The following is a 22,937-nucleotide window of genomic DNA, read 5'->3' on the forward strand; positions in this document are numbered from 1 at the left end:
AATGAGAGCGGCAAGTGTGAGCAGGGTTGATATTTGGTGTGAGGACAATTGTGATCAGCGAGGACAAGTGTGGGCATCTATGATTCTATGATTCTTAGTGTGAGAGTGATAGCCATGAGTTTGAGCAGCGAGTGTGAGCAGCGAGTGTGAGCAGTGATGGCCATGAGTGTGATCAGTGTTGGCCATGAGTGTGAGCAGCAAGTGTGAGCTGTGATGGCCATGAGTGTGAGCAGCGAGTGTGCCAGGGTCGTGGTTGCTGGCCAGCACATGGAAGGAAGGATTGTCTGACTAATATTAACAATGTGAGTTTAATAAATAGATGAAGATTCTCGATATAAACAATATTGAATAAATAAACAATAACTTAAATATTTGGTTCTTACGTCTGAGGATCAGCTCATTGTCATTTGTCTGACAGACAGACAGACAGACAGACAGACAGACAGACAGACAGACAGACAGACAGACAGACAGACAGACAGACAGACAGACAGACAGACAGACAGACAGACAGACGCAGTTCCCCATCTCTGCGACATATCCAATATCTGCTGATCCACTGTCAATTTNAAAAAAACTCTGTACAGTAAACTCCAACCTTTGACAGAACCTCACAACCACAATGTCACTGTAAAGAAGCGATGTGCCGGCCTGAGGTCACAGGTCCCTGGTCTGAGCTCCCGGCTTAGATCCCCAGAACCTCACTCAGCCAGGAACAGACAAGACTGGAGAGGTCAGTCAGTGTCACCAGCCCAGTGTCTGTGCCTCTCTCACTCACTACAGCAGTGAAAGGTTAAACACAGCCACACTTTTTGGCAGAATAGCGCTGCAGTGTCTGATAGGCCATGTGACTGTCCAGGAACGAGAGGTTGTCCTCAAATGCTGTTGGCCGGCAGCACATTCGTGGCTGCACATTGTCCTGTCCCAGTTTCTTGTTCTTGGTCAGATTTTTTAGGATTAAGTCATATGTGGTCTCAGCCACTTCGCAGGAGCCGCTGCAGTACTTGAACATCAGCTCTTCTTGTGTGTCATAGCCCAGCTCCAGGTCAGTGATGTTTAAGTGAATCTCCTTCAGCACACAGCCCTTGTTCCTCCGTCTCCTCCTCCGGACAGCCTTACCTCGCTTATCTGCACGAATGCTGCCTCTTTTATGCTCCCGTTTAGTCCAGCTTTGAGGCACATGATCCAACGATCTTTTTTGCCGCTTGAGTTGGTCCTCAATAAACTGCAGCACAGCCCAATGCTGCTGCTGTGGAACCACAGACATGGGATCTGCACAGAGACAAGAGATTTGAACATAACTGTCCCAAATTCCCCAAAACAGCACATCATCACAGGCCATTCAACCCTTGCCTATTGTATCATGTAATGTACCTATGTTTCCTGAGTCAGGCAGGTCTGAAGTATTCCGTGGGACTGCTGATGACAACACAGCTAACGTGGTTCATCGGTAGGACCGGAAGGGCAGACTGGGGCATGGAATCCACTCACTCAGTTCCTGTTAACCCTGCAACCAAAGCCCTAATGGGTAGGGTGGTCCTAGCTAGGCAAGCAGCGGGAAAGTTTGCCAGACAGTGATATCCATGGAAAACTATGAGGTTTTATCTGGTTAGAATCAAGCAGTTACCCCAACGCAGAATCTGGACTTCCCCAAGCCTCGGCCCTTCCCAACTTATGCCTAATACACTCCGGAACTAGGTAAGCAGGGTTAGGGTTAGGGTTAGGGTGGGTTAGGGTTAGGGTTAGGGTTAGGGTTAGGGTTAGGTGCGTACTTTCAGGGAGAGAAACAGAGAGAGAAAAAGAGAGAAAGAAAGTGAGAGAGCACATACCACACCACATGGACATTTGCATGGAGAGATATTTCAGGAAAATCCATCTGCTTGGGATTCTCTCAGCACAGTAATGGGTTTCCTGTGCCAGAAAGCCGGCTGCCCTCCCAATGACCTACACACTGTAACCGTAACCTACACACTGTAATTCTTAACCATAATTTACACCCTGTAACCCTAACTCTAACCAACATACTGTATCCTTAACCTTACATCCTGTAACTCTAACCTGAACTACACACTGTAACTTTAACCTATGCACTGTAACCCTAACTCTTAAGCTACACACTGTAACCTTAAACCAAACCTATACAGTGTGACCCTAACCATAACCTACACACTGTAACCCTTAGCCTAACCCACACTGCAACCATAAGACTAAGCTACACACTGTAATACTAACCTGCATACTGTGACCTTTACCAACACACTACAACCTTAACTTGCACATTGTAACGCTAACTCTAATCTACACACTGCAACTCTAACCATAACCTGCACACTGTAATGTTAACCTACACGCTGTAATCCTAACATACACACTGTAACCCTAACCCAAATTTTCAAAATGTAAACCTAAACAACACACTGCAACCATAACACTAAGCTACACACTGTAACCCGAACATACACACAGTAACCCTAACCCTAACTTACACACTGCAACCCTAACCCTAACCTATAAACTGTAACACAAACCCTAACATATACAATAACAACAACAAGATTACATTTGCATAGTGTCTTTCACGTCGAGAGGACGTCTCAAGGTGCTGGACAGAGTACAGCATTTCAGACCCGAGTTGGGGTTGGGGGAGAAGGGAGGTGGCTGATGGCATGGTCGAAGAGGAGGGTTTTGAGGCGGGACTTGAAGGAGGCTAAGGAGGGGGCGAGGCACAGTGAGTGGGGGATGGAATGCCGGAGGTTGAGGGCAGAGTGGCTCTCCCGCCAATGGTGGGGCGGGTGGGTCGGGGAGTGAAGCAGGCCGGAGCCGGCTGAGCGGAGGGAACGGGCGGGTTAGTAGGGATTCAGGAGGTCGCAGAGATAGGGTGGGGTGAGGCCATGGAGGGCTTTGTAGGTGAGGACCAGGATCTTGAACTGGATCCTCTGAAGGATAGGGAGCCAGTGGAGTTGGGCGAGAGTGGGGGAGATGGGGTCACGGAGTTTGGTTCGGGAGAGGACACGGCTGCAGAGTTAGTTCTGGATTATCTGCAGCTGTGGAGGGAGGAGTTGGGAAGGCCGACAAGCACGGTGTTTGCATAGTCGAGCCTGGAGGTGATGAAGGCATGAACAAGAGTTTCAGCGCCTGAGGGGTGAGGTAGTGGCAGAGTCGGGCGATGTTATGGAGGAGAGGGAAGGCAGATCTGGTCATGGCTTGAATGTGGGGGAGAAAAGATAGTTGAGGGTCGAACAAGACACCTAGGTTTCTGACTGGCTATCCCCCTACTTACCTGCCCGTACCCTCCGTTCCTCTGGCTCCGGTCTGCTCCACATCTCCCGCCCTAACCGCCCTACCATCGGTGGCGGGGCCTTCAGCCCCGAGGCTCTGGAGCTCCATCCCCCAGTGCCTTCGCCGCCTCCTCCCTTTCCTCCTTCAAGGCCGGTCTCAAGACCTTTCTCTTCAACTGTGCCTTCACCTACCCTCTCGACTCTCTACCCCCTCCTCACTCCCTCCTTTCCCTCCCCTCACCCTGACCATTTCCCCCCAATGCTCGGGTCCCGAGCCAACTGTCCAGCGCCTTGGGACGTCCTCCCAACGTGAAAGGCGCTCTATAAATGGAATCTTGTTGTTGTTGTTGTTGTCGTTGTTGAGTTGTACTGTGCAACCATGGAGGTTGTAACACTGTAACCAGAACCCTAACCTACACACTGTAACTTTAACCTATGTACTGTAACCCTAACCACAACTTACACACTGTAACACTAACCTTAATACTGTAACTCTAACCCTAACCATAACCTGCACAGAGTAACACTACAACAACAACTTAGATTTATATAGCACCCTCCACACCGGATAGCATCTCAGAGCTTCACAGTAACGGATCCCAGGACCGAGCCAAGGGGAGGAGGGTCCAGGGGGAGGAGCCATGGGAGGGGGAGGGGCCAGGGGGAGGGGGAGTGGCCAGGGGGAGGGGAGGAGCCATGGGGAGGAGCCAGGGGGAGGAGGAGGAGCCAAGGGGAGGAGGAGGAGCCAGGGGAGGGGAGGAGCCACAGGGAGGAGCCAGGGGGAGGGGGAGGAAGGTGACCAAAGGCTCGATCGAAAAGCCTCGGGGCGCAGTGGCTGAAGGCACGGCTGCCGAGGGTAGAGTGGAGGACTCGGGGGTTGGGGAGGAGGCCAGACCTGGAGGAATGAAGGCAACGGGTGCTGTGTTGAGGAGAGAGGAGGTCAGGGAGGTGGGGTGGGTGGGGGGGGGGCGGTGGCAGAGGAATGCATGGACTTGCATATAAGGGTAAGGGTCTTGCAATCGATCCTCTCTGGGAAAGGCAACCAGTGAAGTCTGGCAAGGACTGGGGTGATCGGGGAATGGGGTTTGGGGTGGGTGAGAATGTGGGCGGCAGAGTTCTGGATGAGTTGGATTTTATGGATGGTCGTGGAGGGGAGACCGGGGAGGAGGGCATTAGAGTAGTCCAGCCGAGAGGTGACAAAGGCCTGGACCAGGGTTTCAGTGGCTTTTGGGGAGAGGTATTGGCGGAGACGGGTGAACACTAGTGGTGAACACTAACCAACAGACTGTAACCCTAACCTATACACTGCAATCTTAACCCTAACTACATACAGTAACCCAAACCTACGCACTGTAACCCAAACCCTAACCTACATTCTGTAAAACTAATGTACATACTACAACACTAACCTACACACTGTAACACTGACCTACACACTCTAACCCTAACCCATATACTGTAAATCTAACCATAACCTACACACTGCAACATTAACCTATCCACTGTAACCCTAAGCTTCACAACGCAACCTTAACCTACACACTGCAACCATAACAATAAGCTACACTGTAACCCTAACCACAACCTACACCTTGTAACGTTAACCTACAAACTGTAACCCTAAGTTTCACAATGCAACCTTAACCTACATACTGCTACCATAACACTAAGCTACACACTGTAACCCTAACCAACACACTGTAACCCAAAAGTTAACCTACACACTATAACCCTAATCCTTATCTACACACTGTAAACCTAACCTACAAGCTGTAACACTAGCCTACGCACTGTAACCCGATCCCTAAACATACACACTGTAACCTTAATCCTTACCTACATTACAACCATAACGTGCATACTGTAACCCAAACCAACACACTAACCCTAACCTGCATATAACCATAACATACACACTGTAACTCGAACCATAACCTACACACTTAACCTACACACTGTAGGTTATGGTGTGCTCCCCGTCCCCTGACCCACCCGCCCCATCGTTAGCAGGAGAGCCTTAAGAACATAAAAACATAAGAATTAGAAGCAGGAGTAGGCCATTCAGCCCCTCGACCCTGTGCCCCGCCATTTTATAAGATCATGGCTGATCTTCAGACCTAACTCTAATTACCTGCCCTCTCCTCATATCCGTAAAGCCCTCTATTTTTAAAAATCTATCAGTCTCAGCCGTGAAGATGTTCGAGGACTGACATCTACAGCCTTCGGGGGAGTGGATTCCATAAAGTCACTGCCCTCTGAGTGAAGAAATGTTTCCTCAACTCTGTTCTAAAAGGCTGACCCTTAATTTTCAGACTGTGACCCGGTTATAGATTCTCCTCCCGGGGAAACAGACCCTCAGTGTCTACTTTATCAGCCCTTTAAGAATCTTATATGTTTCAATAAGATTCCCCCTAATTCTTCAGTACTCTGGAGAATACAGCCCTATCCTCATAGGTCAGTCCCCTCATCCCAGGCACTAACCGAGTGAATCTACGCTGCACCCCCTCGAGGGCAAGTGTGTCCTTTTTTAAATAAGGAGATCAAAACTGCACACAATACTCTCGGTGCGGTCTCACTAAGGCCCTGTACTGTTGCAGCAAGACTTCCCTACTCTTATACTCTAAACCTTTTGCAATAAACACTAACATGCCGATCGACTTCAGCAACTCTGCCCCCAACCTCTGGAATTCCATCCCCCAGACACTCCGCCCCGCCCCCTCCTTAGCCTCCTTCAAGTCCTGCCTCAAGACCCTCCTCTTCAACCATGCCATCGGCCACCCCCCTTCCCCTCCCCTCCCTTCTCCCCCGAACCCCAGCGCGAGTCTGAAATGCTGTACTCTGTCCAGCGCCTTGGGACATTCTCCAGAATGAAAGATGCTATACAAATGTAATCTTGTTGTTGTTGTTGTTGTAACCCTAAGTTTCATAACGCAAACTTAACCTACACACTGCAACCATAACACTAAGCTGCACACTGTAACCCTATCCTACACACTGTAACCCAGAGGTTAACGTACACACTGTAACCCTAACCCGAAACCTGCACACTATAACCTTAAACCTTACCGATACAGTGTAACCCTAACTATAACCTACACACAGTCACCCTAACCTGCACACTGTAACTCTAACCCTAACCTACACACTGTAACACTAACCTACACACGGTAACCTAACCTATACACACTGTTGATTTCAAGATCCTCATCCTCACCTACAAGGCCATTCACGGCCTTGCTCCCTCCTACCTCTCCAACCTACTATCCCCCTACCTACCTGCCCGTACCCTCCGTTCCTCTGGCTCCGGTCTGCTCCACGTCCCCCGCCCCAACCGCCCTACCATCGGTGGTCGGGCCTTCAACCTCTCAGCCCCCAGGCTCTGGAACTCCATCCCCCAGTGCCTTCGCCGCTTCCTCCCTTTCCTCCTTCAAGGCCGGTCTCAAAACCTTTCTCTTTGACCATGCCTTCAGCTCCCCTCTCAACTCTCTTCCCCTCCTCGCTCCCTCCCTTCCCTCCCTCACCCTGACCATTTACCCCCTCCTCGCTCCCTCCCTTCCCTCCCCTCACCCTGACCATTTCCCCACTGCTCGGGTCATGACCCAACTGTGCAGCACCTTGGGACGTCCTCCTGACGTGAAAGGCGCTTTATAAATGGAATCTTGTTGTTGTTGTTGTTGTTGTAACCCTAACCTACACACTGTAATCCTAACCTATACACATTAACCCTAAACTACACACTGTAACCGTAACCATAACCTACACACTGTAACACTAATCCTAACCTACACACTGTAACCATAACCTACACACTGTAACACTAACCTTCACACTGTAACCCTAACCCTAACCTACACAGGGTAACACTAACCTACAGACTGTACCCCTAATCCTAACCTATACATTGTGACCTTAACCCTAACTACACACTGTAACCCAAACCATAACCTACACACTGTAACACAAACGTACATACTGTTACACTAACCTACAAGGTGTAACGCTAACCTACACACTGTAACCCAATCCTAAACACTGTAACACAGACCTGTACACTGCAACACTAATCTATACACTGCAACCCCAACAACAACAGAATTACATTGATAGAACGCCTTTCATGTTAGGAGGACGCCCCAAAGCGCTGAACAGTCAGCTGTCGGGGCCTGAGCATGGGGGACGGGGGACGGGGGGGGGGAGGGAAGGCAGAGGGGTGGGAGACCAAAGGCACGGTCGAAGAGAAGGATCTTGAGACCAGCCTTGAAGGAGGCAAGGGAGGAAACGAGGTGAAGGCACCGTGGAATGGAGTTCCAGAGTGTGGGGGCAGAGAGGCTGAAATCCCGGCCACCAATGGCAGGGCGGGTTGGACGGGAGACATGGAGCAGCCGGAGCTTGATGAACGGAGGGAGTGGGCAGGTTGGTAGGGAGTCAGCAGGTCAGGGAAGTAGGAGGGGTTAAGGCCATGGAAGGCCTTAAAGGTAAGGATGAGGATCTTGAACTCGATCCTCTGGGGAATGGGGAGCCAGTGAAGTCAGGTGAGGGTGGGAGTGATGAGGTCGGGCGAGGGTGGGAGTGATGGGGTCGCGCAGCATGGTGCGTGAGAGTACATGAGCTGCAGAGTTTTGGATGATCTGCAGATTGTGAAGGGAAGCGTTCGGAAGGATGATGAGGAGGGAGTTCCTGTAATCGAGCCTTGAGTTGACGAATGCGAGGGTGAGGGTTTGGGGGTCTGAGGGGTGAGGCAGTGAAGGAGTTTGGCAATGTTGCAGAGGTCATGGTAGGCAGTGCCGGTCATGGCGCGGATGTGGGGGAGAAAGGACAGTTCAGAGTCAAAATAAGACCCCCAGGTTCCTGACTGGCTTAATGAGGTTGAGTGTGCAGCTATGGAGGCTGATGCTGCCAGCGCCCGAGGTGAGGAGGCGTTGGCGCGAGCCAATCAGGGGGGCCTCGGTCTTGCTGACATTGAGTTGGAGAAAGTTGTCCCTCATCCAGGACTTGATGTGGGACAGGCAGTCGGTCAGGATGCCAGTGGTCCTGGAGTTCAGGGGGGAGGCAGAGAGGAAGAGTTGGGTATTATCTGCATACATGTGGAAGTTTGCACCATGTCTGCAGATGACGTCACCAAGGGGGAGCATGTAGAGAGTGAAGAGGAGGGGACTGATGACAGAGCCCTGAGTAACATTGCACAAGACAGTGTGGGGGCTGGAGGCGAAGCCATTTGCAGAGACGAAGTGGAGGTGGTGTGAAAGGTAGGACCTGAACCAGTCAATGACAGCACCTTGAAGGTTGAGGTGGAAGGAGAGGCGGTGGAGGAGGATTGAGTGGTCCACGATGTCAAAGGCGGCAGAGAGGTTGAGGAAGACGAGGAGGCAGAGGGAGCCCTGGTCACACATGGTCAGGATGTCGTTTGTGAACTTGACCAGAGCAGATCTGATTGGAGGGGTTCATGGAGGGAGTGAGAGGAGAGGAAAGAGCGAAGCTGGGAGGCAATATCTCTCTCAAGGACCTACAACCTATAAATTTACAAAATGTAATCCTAACCTACACAATCTAACACAAACCCTAACCTAAACATTGTAATACTAAGCTACACGCTGTAAGATTAACCAACACACTGTAACCCAAACCCTAATCTAAAGATTGTCACACGAACATTCACACTGGACCTCTAACCAACACACTGTAACCCGAACCATAACCTACACACTGTAATGCTAACCCTACAACAACAACAACAACAACAAGATTCCATTTATAAAGCGCCTTTCACGTCAGGAGGACGTCCCAAGGCGCTGCACAGTTGGGTCATGACCCGAGCAGGGGGGAAATGGTCAGGGTGAGGGGAGGGAAGGGAGGGAGCGAGGAGGGGGAAATGGTCAGGGTGAGCGGAGGGAAGGGAGGGAGCGAGCAGGGGGAAATGGTCAGGGTGAGGGGAGGGAAGGGAGGGAGCGAGGAGCGGGGAAATGGTCAGGGTGAGGGGAGGGAAGGGAGGGAGCGAGGAGCGGGGAAGAGAGTCGAGAGGGGAGCTGAATCCTAACGTGTATACTGTACCCAAACCCTAATCTAATTTACACACTGTAACCCTAACCCTAATTTCACAATGTAACCCTAATTTACACACTGCAACCATAACGCTAACCTGCATACTATAACCCTAGCATGCACTCTGTAACCCTAACCCTAACATACGCACTGTAACCATAATCAAAACACCCTAACCCTAACCATAATCTACACACTGTAACATTAACCATAACCTACACACTGTAACAATAACAACAACAAGATTACATTTGTATAGCACCTTTCACGTCGGGAGGACGTCCCAAGGCACTGGACAGTGACAGCATTTCAGACCCGAGCTGGGGTCAGGGGAGGAGAAGGGAGGGAAGGGGAAGGGGGGTAGCCGATTGCATTGTCAAAGAGGAGGGTCTTGAGGCGGGACTTGAAGGAGGCTAAGGAGGGGGCGAGACGGAGTGATTGGGGGATGGAATTCGAGAGGTTGTGGGCAGTGTGGCTGAAGGCTCTCCCGCCAATGGTGGGGCGGGTGGGTCGGGAGACGTAACCTACACACTGTAACGTAATCTACACACTGTAACCCTAACCCTAAGCTAAACATTGTAACACTAACCTGAACACAGTAACACTAACCTACACACTGCAACCCTAACCTGCATGCTGCAACCCAAACCCTAACCTAAACATTGCAACACTAACCTACACACTGCAAACCTAACCAACACACTCGGTGAATCTTACCTACGCACTGTAACCCTAATAATAGTAATAATCCTTGCATTTGCTATAGTGCTTTTCATATCTTCTAGACGTCTCAAAGCGCTTCACAGGATATAATGTAATGTGAATTAACTGTATACTTGTGGGCGAAACGCGGCAGCCATTTGCGCACAACAATGAGTGTCCCACAAACAAAAACAACAACAAGATTCCATTTATAGAGCGCCTTTCACATCGGGAGGACGTCCCAAGGCGCTGTACAGTTGGGTCAGGACCGAGCAGGGCAAATGGTCAGGGTGAGGGGAGGGAAGGGAGGGAGCGAGGAGGGGGTAGAGAGTCGAGAGGGGAACTGAAGGCACGGTCAAAGAGAAAGGTCTTGAGACCGGCCTTGAAGGAGGAAAGGGAGGAGGCACTGGGAATAAAGTTCCAGAGCCTCGGGGCTGAGAGGCTGAAGGCCCGGCCACCGATGGTAGGGCGGTTGGGGCGGGGGACGTGGAGCAGACCGGAGCCAGAGGAACGGAGGGTACGGGCAGGTAGGTAGGGGGATAGTAGGTCGGAGAGGTAGGAGGGAGCGAAGCCGTGAATGGCCTTGTAGGTGAGGATGAGGATCTTGAATTCGATCCTATGGGGGATGGGGAGCCAGTGGAGGCGAGCAAGGGCGAGGGCGAGGGTGGGAGTAAGGGCGAGGCGAGGGTGGGAGTGATGTGTGCGCGAGGCCTGGTGCGGGACAGGACACGAGCTGCAGAGTTCTGGATGACCTGCAGTGTGGAGGGAGGGCCGGGAAGGCCGGCGAGGAGAGAGTTCCCATGGTCCAGCCTTGAGGTGATAAAGGCATGGACCAGAGTTTCAGCCGCGTGAGGGGTGAGGTAGTGCCGTAGTCTGGCGATATTCCGGAGGTGATGGAAGGCGGTGCCAGTTGTGGTGCGGATATGAGGGAGAAAGGACAGCTCAGGGTCGAACAGAACCCCGAGGTTCCTGATGGCTTTGAGAGGTGGAGAGTGCGGCCTTGGATGCTGATGCTGTCAGCGCCAGAGGTGCGGAGGCACTGACGTGAGCCAATTAGGAGGGCCTCAGTTTTACGCACGTTAAGCTGAAGAAAGTTGTCTCTCATCCAGGACTCGATGTCGGACAGACAGCTGTCAGGACATCGGGGGTCATGGAGTTGAGGGTAGAGGAGGAAAGGTAGAGTTGGGTGTCATCCGCATACATGTGGACGTTAATCCCATGTCTGCGGATGATGTCACCACAGGGGGAGCATATAGAGGGTGAAGAGGAGGGGACCGAGGACAGAGCCCTGAGGGACACCGCACGAGACATTGCGGGGGGTGGAGGAAAAGCCATTCGTTGAAACAAAGTGAAGACGGAAGGAGAGGTACGACCTAAACCACTCAAGGACAGGGCCTTGAAGGTTGAGGTGGGAGGACAAGCGGTGGAGGAGGATAGCGTGGTCGACCATATCACGGATTCAAGTGACCAATTTATTTTTTTTTCTTGAGGGATTATTATCAGGCATGTGGAGTAAGGAAACTTGTCTGAGGGTTCACTCTGCTGGGAATCAAACCCAGGTCTCTCACTTGTGAGGTGAGTGCTCTAACCAATGAGCTACAGGACTCAATGCGAACCCTCACCAACACACTGTAAAACTAACCATAACCTACACACTGTAACTGTAAACAACACATTGTAACCCTAATCTACACAGTGTAGACTTAACATACACACTGTAGCCCTAATCTACACACTGGAGCCCTAATGTACACACTGTAGCCCTAATGTACACACTGTAGCCTTAACCTACACACTGTAGCCCTAATCTACACACGGACCTACACACTGTAGCCCTAATCTACACACTGTAGCCCTAATCTACACACTGTAGCCCTAACCTACACACTGTAGTCCTAATCTACACACTGTAGCCCTAACCTACACACTGTAGCCCTAATCTACACACTGTAGCCCTAATCTACACATTGTAACACTAACCTGCACATTGTCACACTAACCGTAACCTATACACTGTAACCATAACCCTAACCTATGTATTGTAACCCTAACCTGCACACTGTAATCCTAAACTTAACATACACAATGAAACCCTAAACCTAACCTACACACTGTAACCTTAACCCCAACCTGCACACTGTAACCCTAATCTACACACTGTAACCCAAACCCTAACCTAAATACAGTAACGATAATCTACACACTGTAACCCTAACCTACATAGTGCAGCCCTAAACTACACAGTGTAACCCAAACCTAAACACTGTAACACTAACCTGCACACTGTGACATAAACCTACAAACGCTAACCCTAACCTACACACTCCAACCCAAACCCTAACCTGAACATTGTAACACTAACCCACACACTGTAACTGTAACTTTCACACTGTAACCCTAACCTACACAATGAAAGCCTAACTTTAACCTCCACAATGTAACCCTAAACCTAACCTACACACTGTAACCTAACCTAAACATGGTAAAACTAACCCTAACCTGCACACTGTAAGTTTATCCTACAAACTCTAACACCAACCCACCTGCACAATGTAACCCCAACTGCACACTGTATCTCAAGCCTACAATATATAACCCTACCCTACACATTGTAACACAAACCTACCCAATGTAAACCCTAACTTACCCACTGTAACGCTAACATACACAATGTCACCCTAACCTACACACTATAGCTATAACCTGCACACTGTAACCCTAACCTACAAACTGTAACACTAACCTACATACTGTAACCCTAACCTACACACTGTAACACTAACCTACATACTGTAACCCTAACCTACACACTGTAACGCTAACCTACACACTGAAAGCCCAACTTACACACCGTAACCCTAACTTACTCACTGTAACCCAAACCCTAACCTATCTTACAGGCTCCAACCTCATAGCCACCCAACCCCACACAACCTGCCTGTACCTCCTTCCCAAGATCCACAAACAGGACTGTCCTGGTAGATCTATTGTCTCAGCCTGTTCCTGTCCAACCAAATTAATCTCGTCTTATCTGGACTCCATTTTTGCTCCCCTCTTCCAATCCCTACCCACCTATATCCATGACTCCTTGGACGCCCTCCGCCACTTTGAGAATTTCTGGTTTCCCGGTCCTGAACGTCTCGTCCTCACAACAGATGTTCGGTCTCTCTATACCTCCATTCCCCCACAAGGACGGCCCCCAGGCCCTCTGGTTTCACCTTTATCAATGGCAAAATCAGTCTCCATCCACCACCATGCTCCTCCGCCTGGCTGAACTTGTTCTGACATTGAACAACTTCACAGTCAATTCCAAACACTTCCTTCAAATAAAAGGTGTCGCTATAAGAACCCACATGGGGCCGAGCTATGCATGCCAGTTTGTTGGCCACCTGGAACACTGTTCCGGTCCTACTCAGGTCCACTCCCTGACCTGGTCCTCAGGTACATCGACGACTGTGTCAGGGCCGCGTTCTGCTCTCGCAGTGAGTTAGAAGCATTTATAGATTTTGCTTGCACCTTCCACCCCTACATAAAATTCACATAGATTCATAGATTCATAGAATGTTACAGCGCAGAAGGAGGCCATTCGGCCCATCGAGTCTATGCTGGCTTTTTGACAGAGCGTCACTTTCACTAACCCCAATCACCAGCTTTCTCCACATAACCCTGCAAACCCGTCTTCCCCAGATACCTATCTCTCTTAAAAGCTGTTATTGAATCGGACTTCACTGCGCTTTCGGGCAGATCATTCCAAATCCCAACAACTCGCTGAGTGAAAACGTTTCTTCTAACCTCCCCTCTGCTTCTTTTGGTAGATATCTTAAGACTGGACCACGGGTCACAGACACACCTACCAGCGGAAACAGCTTTCCCTATCTCGCCTGTCGAAACCTTTCATGATCTTGAAGACCTCTATCAGGTCACTGGGTAACCTTCTCTGCCCTAATGGGAAAAGTCCTAACTTCTCCAGCCTAAGGTTCCCCATTCCTGGTATCATTCTCGTGAATCTCCTCTGCACCCTTTCCAGTGCCTTAGCTATTGAGTCCTGTAGCACAGTGGTTAGAGCACTCGCTTTGCAAGAGAGAGACCAGAGTTCGATCCCAGGCAGAGGGCGAAACCTTGGGCAAGTTTCCTTACTCCACACAGAGCCTAATAATAATCCCTCCAAAACAAAAAAACAATAATAAATTGGTCATTTTCAATCTACGACTGTTTGTGGGACATTGTTGTGCGCAATTGGCTGCCGCGTTCGCCCACAAATATACAGTCAATTCACTTTACAGTATATTCTGTGAAGCGCTCTGGGACGTCTAGAAGACGTGAAAAGCGCTATATCAAATGCAAGGATTATTATTATTAATGTCCTTCCTGAAGTAAGGTGCCCAGAACTGGACGCTGTACTCCAGGCCAGACCAGTGTTTTGTATAGATTAACCATAACCCCTACCAAATGGCTTTTTTACTGCCTTTACTACCTGCCCCGACACCTTCAATGATTCGCTTACTTGAACACCCAGATCTCTCTGTACGTTCACCCCCCTTAAGATTGAGCTCCAAGTCTATATTGCCTCCTACCATTTTTCCTACCTAAGTGTATCACCTCACACTTATCCACATTGAAATCTATCTGCCACATGTCAGCCCATCCCACCATTCTGTGTGTGTCTGCCTGCAGTTGGTTGCAGTCCTCCTCACTATTTACTACCCGACCTAACTTTGTATCATCTGCAAACTTGGAAATAATGCTCTCTATGCCCAAGTCCAGATCAGTAATATATATTAGAAAGAGCAGTGGTCCCAATACCGATCCCTGGGGGACACCGCTGCACACCTCCTTCCATTGCGAGAAACACCCATTAACCACCACCCTCTGCTTTCTGTCACTCAGCCAGTTCTTAATCCACACTGCCACTGTCCCCTTAATACCGGGGGCCTCTAATTTTTTATTAATCTCTTATGCGGTACTAGGTCAAAAGCCTTTTTGAAATCCATGTAAATAATGTCCACCGCATTTACCTCATCAACCCTCGCAGTCACCTCTTCAAAAAATTCTATTAGATTTGTTAGGCAAGATTTGCCTTTAACAAATCCATGTTGGGGGTCTCTAATTACCTCGTGTTCCTCTAAGTAGAGATTTATTCTGTCCCGGATTATGGTCTCCAGTAGTTTTCCTATTACCGAAGTTAGGCTGACTGGCCTGTAATTTCCGGGTTTGTCTTTCTGCCCCTTTTTGTAGAGTGGGGTAACATTAGCCACTCTCCAGTCTCTTGGCACCACTCCTGTGTCCAATGAAGATTGAAATATAATGGCCAAAGCCTCCGCTATTTGAACCCGTATCTCCCACAGCAACCTTGGGTGAAACCCATCTGGTCCTGGTGACTTATCAATTTTGAGCCCAGTCAATCTTTTCAGAACTTCCTCTCTGTCTATAGTAATCTGATCTATGTCCTCTACCCTCTCATCCAATACTGCGGCATTTGGGGCATCCATTTCTGTTGTGAAGACAAATGCAAAGTACTCGTTTAGTACATCAGCCGCGCCCTCTGCCTCCAAGATGGCCGTAATTGTCTTTGATTGGCCCCACCCGACCTTTAACTAACCTTTTTTCCTTTATGTGCTTGTAAAATATTTTAGGATTCCCCTTTATGTTACCTGCTGACCTCTTCTCATGCGATCTTTTAGCCTGTTTTATCACTCTTTTCAGATCACTCCTGCATTCTCTATAATGCGCTTTGCTATCCTCAGTATCTTGCTTCTTCCAATTGTCATACACCGTCCTCTTCTTTTTCATCCTAGACAGAATATCCCTGGCCATCCAGGCTGGCTTGGTTGTCACACATTTCCCTATTGTGGGAATATATCTATTTTGACCTTGAGCTATCATATCTTTGAAGATCTCCCATTGCTCATGAGTCTTTTAACCTGTTAGTCTTACTTGCCAGTCCACCAACTCTAGGTCCCTTTGGGCCCATCAAAATTAGCCCTTTTCCAGTCAAGCATTTTCACCCTTGACTGTACGTTGTTCACGAGTAATCTAAATCTAATAATATTATGGTCACTGTTACCTAGATGCTCCCCTACCGAAACCTGTTCAACCTGACCTATTTCATTCCCCAGGACTAGATCCAGCAATGCTTCCTTCCTCGTAGAACTGGAGACATACTGCTCAAGAAAATTTTCCTGTACACAGTTTATGAATCTTTCTCCTGCCTTGCCCTTAGCGCTGCTATTTTGCCAATCTACATTGGGATAATTGAAATTCCCCATTATCACAACTCTGTTCGCCTTACGTCTGTCCGTGATCTGGTTGCAGATCTGCTCTTCTATCTCCTTCCCGCTATCTGTTGGTCTATAGTAAACCCCTATCAGTGTAACCACTCCTTTCTTATTTCTTATCTCTAACCAGATGGATTCTGTTGTCGGGCCCTCCAGAGCCTCGTTCCTTTCTACAGCTATAATTGTATCCTTTACTAATATTGCCACCCCTCCTCCTTTTCTTACTTCTCTATCCTTCCTGAACACATTATATCCTGGAATATTTAACTCCCATTCCTGTCCTGGCTTGAGCTATGTCTCGGTTACTGCCACCACATCGTAACCCCCTTCGGCCAGTTGAACCTGCAGTTCATCAACCTTATTCCCTAAGCTCCGTGCATTTAGGTACATACATTTGAGGAAATTGTCCGCTTGTACCTGCTCTACACTTCCCACTTGTCTTTTTCCTCTAATCTCTAATCCATTGTTTATCCTTGGATACCCATCCCCCTCTCCGGACCATCCGGATCTGAACCATCTCCGACTCTTCCCTTCACTCCCTCGACTTCACTATCTCCACGTCAGTTAACAGACTATTGACAGACATTTTCTATAAGCCCATCAACTCCCACAGCTACCTTGTTTACACCTCATCCCACCCAGGCTCCTGCAAAGACGCCATCCCATTTTCCCAGTTCCTCCACCTTCACCGCATCTGCTCTGACAATGCAACCTTCCATGCCAGAGAAACCAAGATGTCCTCATTTTTCCTCAACCAAGGATTCCCATCGAGAGTAATAGCCAAAGCCCTTGTCTGTGTCCGCCCTATTTCCTGCACTTCTGCCCTCATCCCCCCCTCCCTATCCCGGAACCGTGATAGGATACCCTTAGCCCTCACTACCACCTCACTAGCCTCAATATTCAGCACATCATTCTTCAACATTTCCAGCACCTCCAGCATGACTCATCCACCAAATACATATTTCATAAGAACGTAAGAACTTAAGAATTAGGAGCAGGATAAGGCCATTCAGCCCCTCAAGCCTGCCACGCCATTCGATAAGATAATGGCTGATCTTCAGACCTAACTCTAATTACATGCCCTATCCCCATATCCCCTAATCCCTCTATTTTTAAAAAATCTATCAGTCTCGGCGTTGAAAATGTTCAAGGACTGACATCTACAGTCTTTTGGGTTTCCTCAACTCTATTCTAAAAGGCTGACCCTTAATTTTTAGACTGTGACCCCTGGTTATAGATTCTCCCACTGGGGAAACAGACCCTCAGTGTCTACTTTATCAGCCCTTTAAGAATCTTATATGTTTCAATAAGATCTCCCCTAATTTTTCTGTACTCTGGAGAATACAGCCCCAGTTTATTCAGCCTCTCCTCATAGGTCAGTCCCCTCATCCCAGGCACTAACCGAGTGAATCTACGCTGCACCCCCTCGAGGGCAAGTATGTCCTTTTTTAAATAAGGAGACCAAAACTGCACACAATACTCTCGGTGCGGTCTCACTACGGCCCTATACAGTTGCAGCAAGACTTCCCTACTCTTGTACTCTAAACCTTTTGCAATGAACACTAACTGCCGTTCACCTTCTTAGTTGCTGCTGCACCTGCAAACTAACCTTTTGAGACTGGTGTACGAGGACACCCAAATCCCTCTGCACACTAACACTATCTAATCTCCGCCCCTCTAGAAATTAATCTGTTTTTCTATTTTTGCTACCCGGGTGAATAACTTCACACTTCCCCACATTAAATTCCATCTGCCACCTACTCGCCCACTCCCCGAGCTTATCTATATCCTGTTGCAATCTTTTTGCATCACCCTCAGAGCTCACTCTCCCACCGAGTTTAGTGTCATCCGCAAATTTAGATATGTTACATTCAATGTCCTCGTCCGGATCATTGGTGTAAATTGTAAATAGCTGAGGCCCAAACACTGATCCTTGTGGCACTCCTCTAGTCACCTCCTGCCAATTCGAGAATGACCCGTTTATCCCTACTCTCTGTTTTCTACCCGATAGCCACTCTTCAATCCATGTTAATATGTTCCCATTAATCCCGTGGGCCTTAACCTTGTGCAATAGCCTTTTGTGTGGCACTTTGTCAAATGCCTTTTTAAAATCTAAATATACTACATCTACTGGTTCCCCCCTCTCTAACCTGCAGATACATCTTCAAACACTCTAAAAGATTAGTGAAGCGTGACTTCCCTTTGTAAAGCCATGTTGACTCTGCCTAATCTTGTTATGGTCTTCCATAACGACATCCTTAATTAAGGACTGAAGAATTTTCCCTCCCACTGAAGTCAGACTAACTGGTCTATAGTTCCCCATCTTTTCTCTCCCACCCTTCTTAAATAGTGGTGTCACGTTTGCAATCTTCCAATCAATTGGAACCATTCCAGAATCCAGAGAATTTTGGAAGATCAAAGACAAGCCATCCACTATCTCAGTAGCCACCTCTTTTAAAACCCGAGGATGTAGGCCATCAGGTCCAGGGGATTTATCACTTTTAAGACCTGACAATTTACCTAAAACCATTTCTTTATTAATATTAATTTCCCTAAGTTGCTCGCTAACATTGTCTTCTTGGTTCCCCTCTATTCTTGGTAGGTTTTCAGGGTCTTCTAAGGTGAAGACAGTAGCAAAGTACTTGTTTAATGACTCTGCATTGTCTTTGTCCCCTACTATTATTCCCCCCGTCTCTGCTGTAGCCGACCCACATTTACCTTTGACAGCCTCTTCCTCTTTATATTTATAAAAACTCTTGCAGTCTGTCTTTATGTTCTTCCCTAGTTTGCCCTCATATTCCATTTTCTCCCTCTTACTCACTTTTTGGGTTCTCCTTTGTTGATCCCTAAAGTTCTCCCAAGCCTCGGGTTTACTACTCATCTTAGCTGTTTTATAGGCTTCTTCCTTTAACTTTATACTTTCCCAAACTGCTCCAGTGAGCCACGGTTGGGCCACCTTTCCCGTGGCATTCTTATTCCTCAAAGGAATACGTGCTCATTGGGAATTTTGCACTATCTCCTTAAATGTCTGCCATTGCTGGTCTACTGTCAAATCCTTAAATCTAATTTCCCAGTTTATTTTAGCTAAATCCTCTCTCATACCAGCAAAGTTGACTCTACTCAAATTTAAGACAAATTTCCCTCCCCTCTCCGCATTCTGAAAGGATTGTTCCCTCCAGAATTCCTTAGTTCATTCCGTCATCAGCACTATCAGCTACTCTCCTTCCCCTGGCACCTTCCCATGCCAGCGCAGGAGATGTAATACTCCCCTTTCACCTCCTCCTAGACCACTATCCAAGGCCACAAACACAGCTTCCGTGTAAGACAGCAGTTTACATGTACTACCACCAATGTAGTATACTGTATCCACTGCTCACGGTGTGGTCTCCTCTATATTGGGGAGACTAAGCGCAGATTGCGTGACCGATTTGCAGAACACCCCATTCTGTATGCGAGGTCAACACTGATATTCCGGTCTCCTGCTATTTTAACACACACTCCCATTCACAGTCTGACCTCTCCATCCATGGTCTCCTACACTGTTCCAATGATCCACAGCGAAAGCTTGAGGAAGAGCATCTTATCTATCTGCTAGGGACCCTACAACCCTCTGGCTTCAATATCGATTTTAGCCATAACAACTCACTTTCTCCCCTCCCCCTCTTTCTGTTACCAGAAGGGTTATCTTCTGTTAACAATACAATCATCACCCCAGACACTCTTTGCTTCTCTCTGGTGTGTTGCGTGTTCTGCACTATTAACACCTCTTCTCCCCAGTTTTGTTTCAACCCACCCCCACTTTTGTTGTACGCCCCTATCACCTCTTTAACCCATCAACTAACACCTTCTCTCCTTTGTCTTCTTTTTTGTCTCCTTTGTCTTCCTTGTCCTGCCTCCCCCTCTCAACTTGTCCCTAAAAACCTCTCCCTCCCAACATACCCCAGTTCTGACGAAGGGTCGTGGACCCGAAACGTTGACTCACTTTCCTTTCTCCATAGATGCTGCCTGACCTGCTGGGTTTTCCCAGCTCTCTCTGTTTTTGTTTCTTACGCACTGTAACACTAAGCTAGACATTGTAACAACAAGAACAACTTGGATTTACAAAGCACCCTCCATGCCAGACGGCATCTCAGAGCGCTTCACAGTAATGGATCCGGGGCCGAGCCAGGGGGAGGGGGAGGAGGCAGGGGAGGGGGAGGGGCAGGAGAGGGGGAGGAGCCAGGGGAGGGGGAGGGGCCAGGGGAGGAGGAGGAGCCGGGGGGAGGGGGAGGAAGGTGACCAAAGGCGCGGTCGAAAAGAAAGGTCTTCAGCAGAGACCTGAAAATAGGGAGAGGGCAAGGCGACGGCAGTGAGGAAAGGAGTTCCAGAGCCTCGGGGCATAATGGCTGAAGGCACCGATGGTGGAGCAGAGGATTCCGGGGAAAAGGAGGAGGCCAGACCCAGTGGAGCAAAGGCAATATTCACTGTTGTGAGGAGAGAGGTGGTCAGAGAGGTCGGGGGGTGCAGAGGAGTGCAGGGATTTGAAAACAAGAGTGAGGATCTTCAAGTCGATCCTCTCTGGGACAGGCAGCCAGTGCAGTCTGGCAAGGACTGGGGTTATCAGGGAACAGAGTTTGGATGACTTGGATTCTGTAAATGGTAGTGGAGTGGAGACTGGCGAGGAGGGCATTTGAATAGTCCAGCTGAGAGATGACAAAGGCATGGACCAGAGTTTCAGCAGCTTTTGGAGTGAGGTATTGGCGGAGATGGCCGATGCTTCGGAGGTGGAAAAAGCAGTGCTGGTGAGGGACTGGATGTGGGAAAGGAAGGATAATTGGAGGTTGAACCTGATGCCTATGTTGCGTATGGGTTTGGAGAATTTTAGGGGGAGGTCGGGTAGGTGGAGGGGGTGAGGACCATGTGATTTAAGATGTTGATGAGAGCCAAAGAGTATGGCTTCCGTCTGGTCAACATTTAGCTGAAGGACTAAATAAATAAATAATCCTTGCATTTGATATAGTGCTTTTCACGTCTTCTAGACATCTCAAAGTGCTTCACAGAATATGCTGCAAAGTGAATGGACTGTATATTTTTTAGTGAATCTTTAATTTGTAATTTAACATTTAATACATAATTTGCGCTCATCCAGCTCCTGATGTCAGACAGGCAGACTGACAGAACATCAGGGGACTGGGGGGGTCGCAAAGTGAGGTGGAAAAATAGAGTTGGATGTCATCCACATAGATGTGGAAATGTACCCCATGTTTGCGGATGACATCCCCAAGAGGGAGCACGTAGATCAGAAAGACGAGGGGGCCAAGGATTGATCCTTGGGGTACCCGCAGGTGACCGGGTGACAGTGGAGGAAAAACCATTTATGCAGATGTACTGCTGGTGGTTTGTGAGGTAGGACTCGAACCAGGCGAGTGCGGTCCCACTGAGGTGGATGGCAGAGGAAAGGCGGGGGAGGAGGATGGCGTGATCGACTGTGTCGAAAGCAGCGGAAAGGTCCAGGAGGACAAGGAGGCAGAGGGAACCCTGGTCACAGATAGAGAGGATGTTGTTTGAGACTTTCACAAGTGCAGTCTCTCAGTAAAAAATGATTGGTTGAACAGGGGGACATAGGTAACAGGAGCAATGATGTTGTCATAGGGGATACAACAGTGAGAGGTATAGACAGGGGTTTCTGCAACAGAAGACAGGAGTCAAGGATGGTGTGCTGCCTCCCTGATGCAACAGTCTTAGACAACGCGGAACGGGTGGATAAAACTCTTCAGGGGGAAGGAGAACATCCAGAAGTGGTGATCCAGGTGGGGATCCATGTTTTTGGTAAAAAAAAAGGGCTGAGACTCTACAGGGTGAATATCAAAAGCTGGGGAACATACTAAAGAATAGAACATCCATGATGGTGATCTCTGGATTACTCCCTGTGCCTCGGGCAAATAAGTACCATAATGGCAGGATCAAGCATATGAATGCTTAGCTGGAGAAATGGTCCATAAAAGGGGGCTTCACGTTTCTGCATCATTGGGACCAGTTCTGGGGGTGGGATCTATACCATATGAATGGGTTACACCTAAACAGGGCTGAGGCGAATGTGCTTGCAGACAGGCTATCTAATGCTGCTGGGGAGGGTTCGAACTAGTTTTGAGGGGGGAAGGGAATGCAAAAAACGAAGAGCTAGAAAATGGAGAAATAAAACGGGGGGCAAGTTCAGAACAGGTTAAGATGGTCTTGGAGTGCATGTGCCTAAATGCACGGAGTTCAGCAAACAAGATTGGTGAGCTGCAGGCTCAAGTGTTCATAGGGGAATATAATGTAGTAGCAGTAACATAGACTTGGCTCAAACAAGGACAGGAAAGTGATTAAGGGATATGGGGATAAGGCAGGGTTAGGTTATTAGCTGGAGTTAGACGAGATCAGCCATGATTGAATGGCGGGGCAGGCTCGAAGGGCCGAATGGCCTTCTCCTGCTCCTACATGTTATGTTATGAATGGGAGCTGAATATTCCTGGCTATAATGTATTCAGGAGGGATAGGGAAGGAAAAAAAGGAGGGGATGTGGCAATGTTAATCAAGAATTTATATGGACTTTGAAAAGGCATTTGACGAAGTGCCACATGAAAGACTCGTAAGAAAGATAGAAGCCCATGGTATAAAAGGG

General features: G+C 48.6%; 1 protein-coding gene across 3 annotated transcripts in view; it reads right to left on the minus strand.

Annotated features, from left to right (window-relative positions):
* Nucleotides 1-466: 466 nt before the first annotated feature.
* Nucleotides 467-22,937, minus strand: part of LOC103191264 (glial cell line-derived neurotrophic factor) — a 47,183-nt gene continuing 24,712 nt past the window's right edge. For all 3 annotated transcript variants that reach the window (XM_042336364.1, XM_042336356.1, XM_042336360.1), the window contains one exon: nt 467-1,272. In XM_042336364.1, coding sequence (XP_042192298.1) covers nt 794-1,272 — 479 coding nt within the window. In that variant the 3' untranslated portion in view covers nt 467-793. The remainder of the gene's footprint in view (nt 1,273-22,937) is intronic.

Source organism: Callorhinchus milii, unplaced genomic scaffold, assembly GCF_018977255.1.
Source record: "Callorhinchus milii isolate IMCB2004 unplaced genomic scaffold, IMCB_Cmil_1.0 Scaffold1, whole genome shotgun sequence".
Taxonomy (NCBI): Eukaryota; Metazoa; Chordata; class Chondrichthyes; order Chimaeriformes; family Callorhinchidae; genus Callorhinchus; species Callorhinchus milii.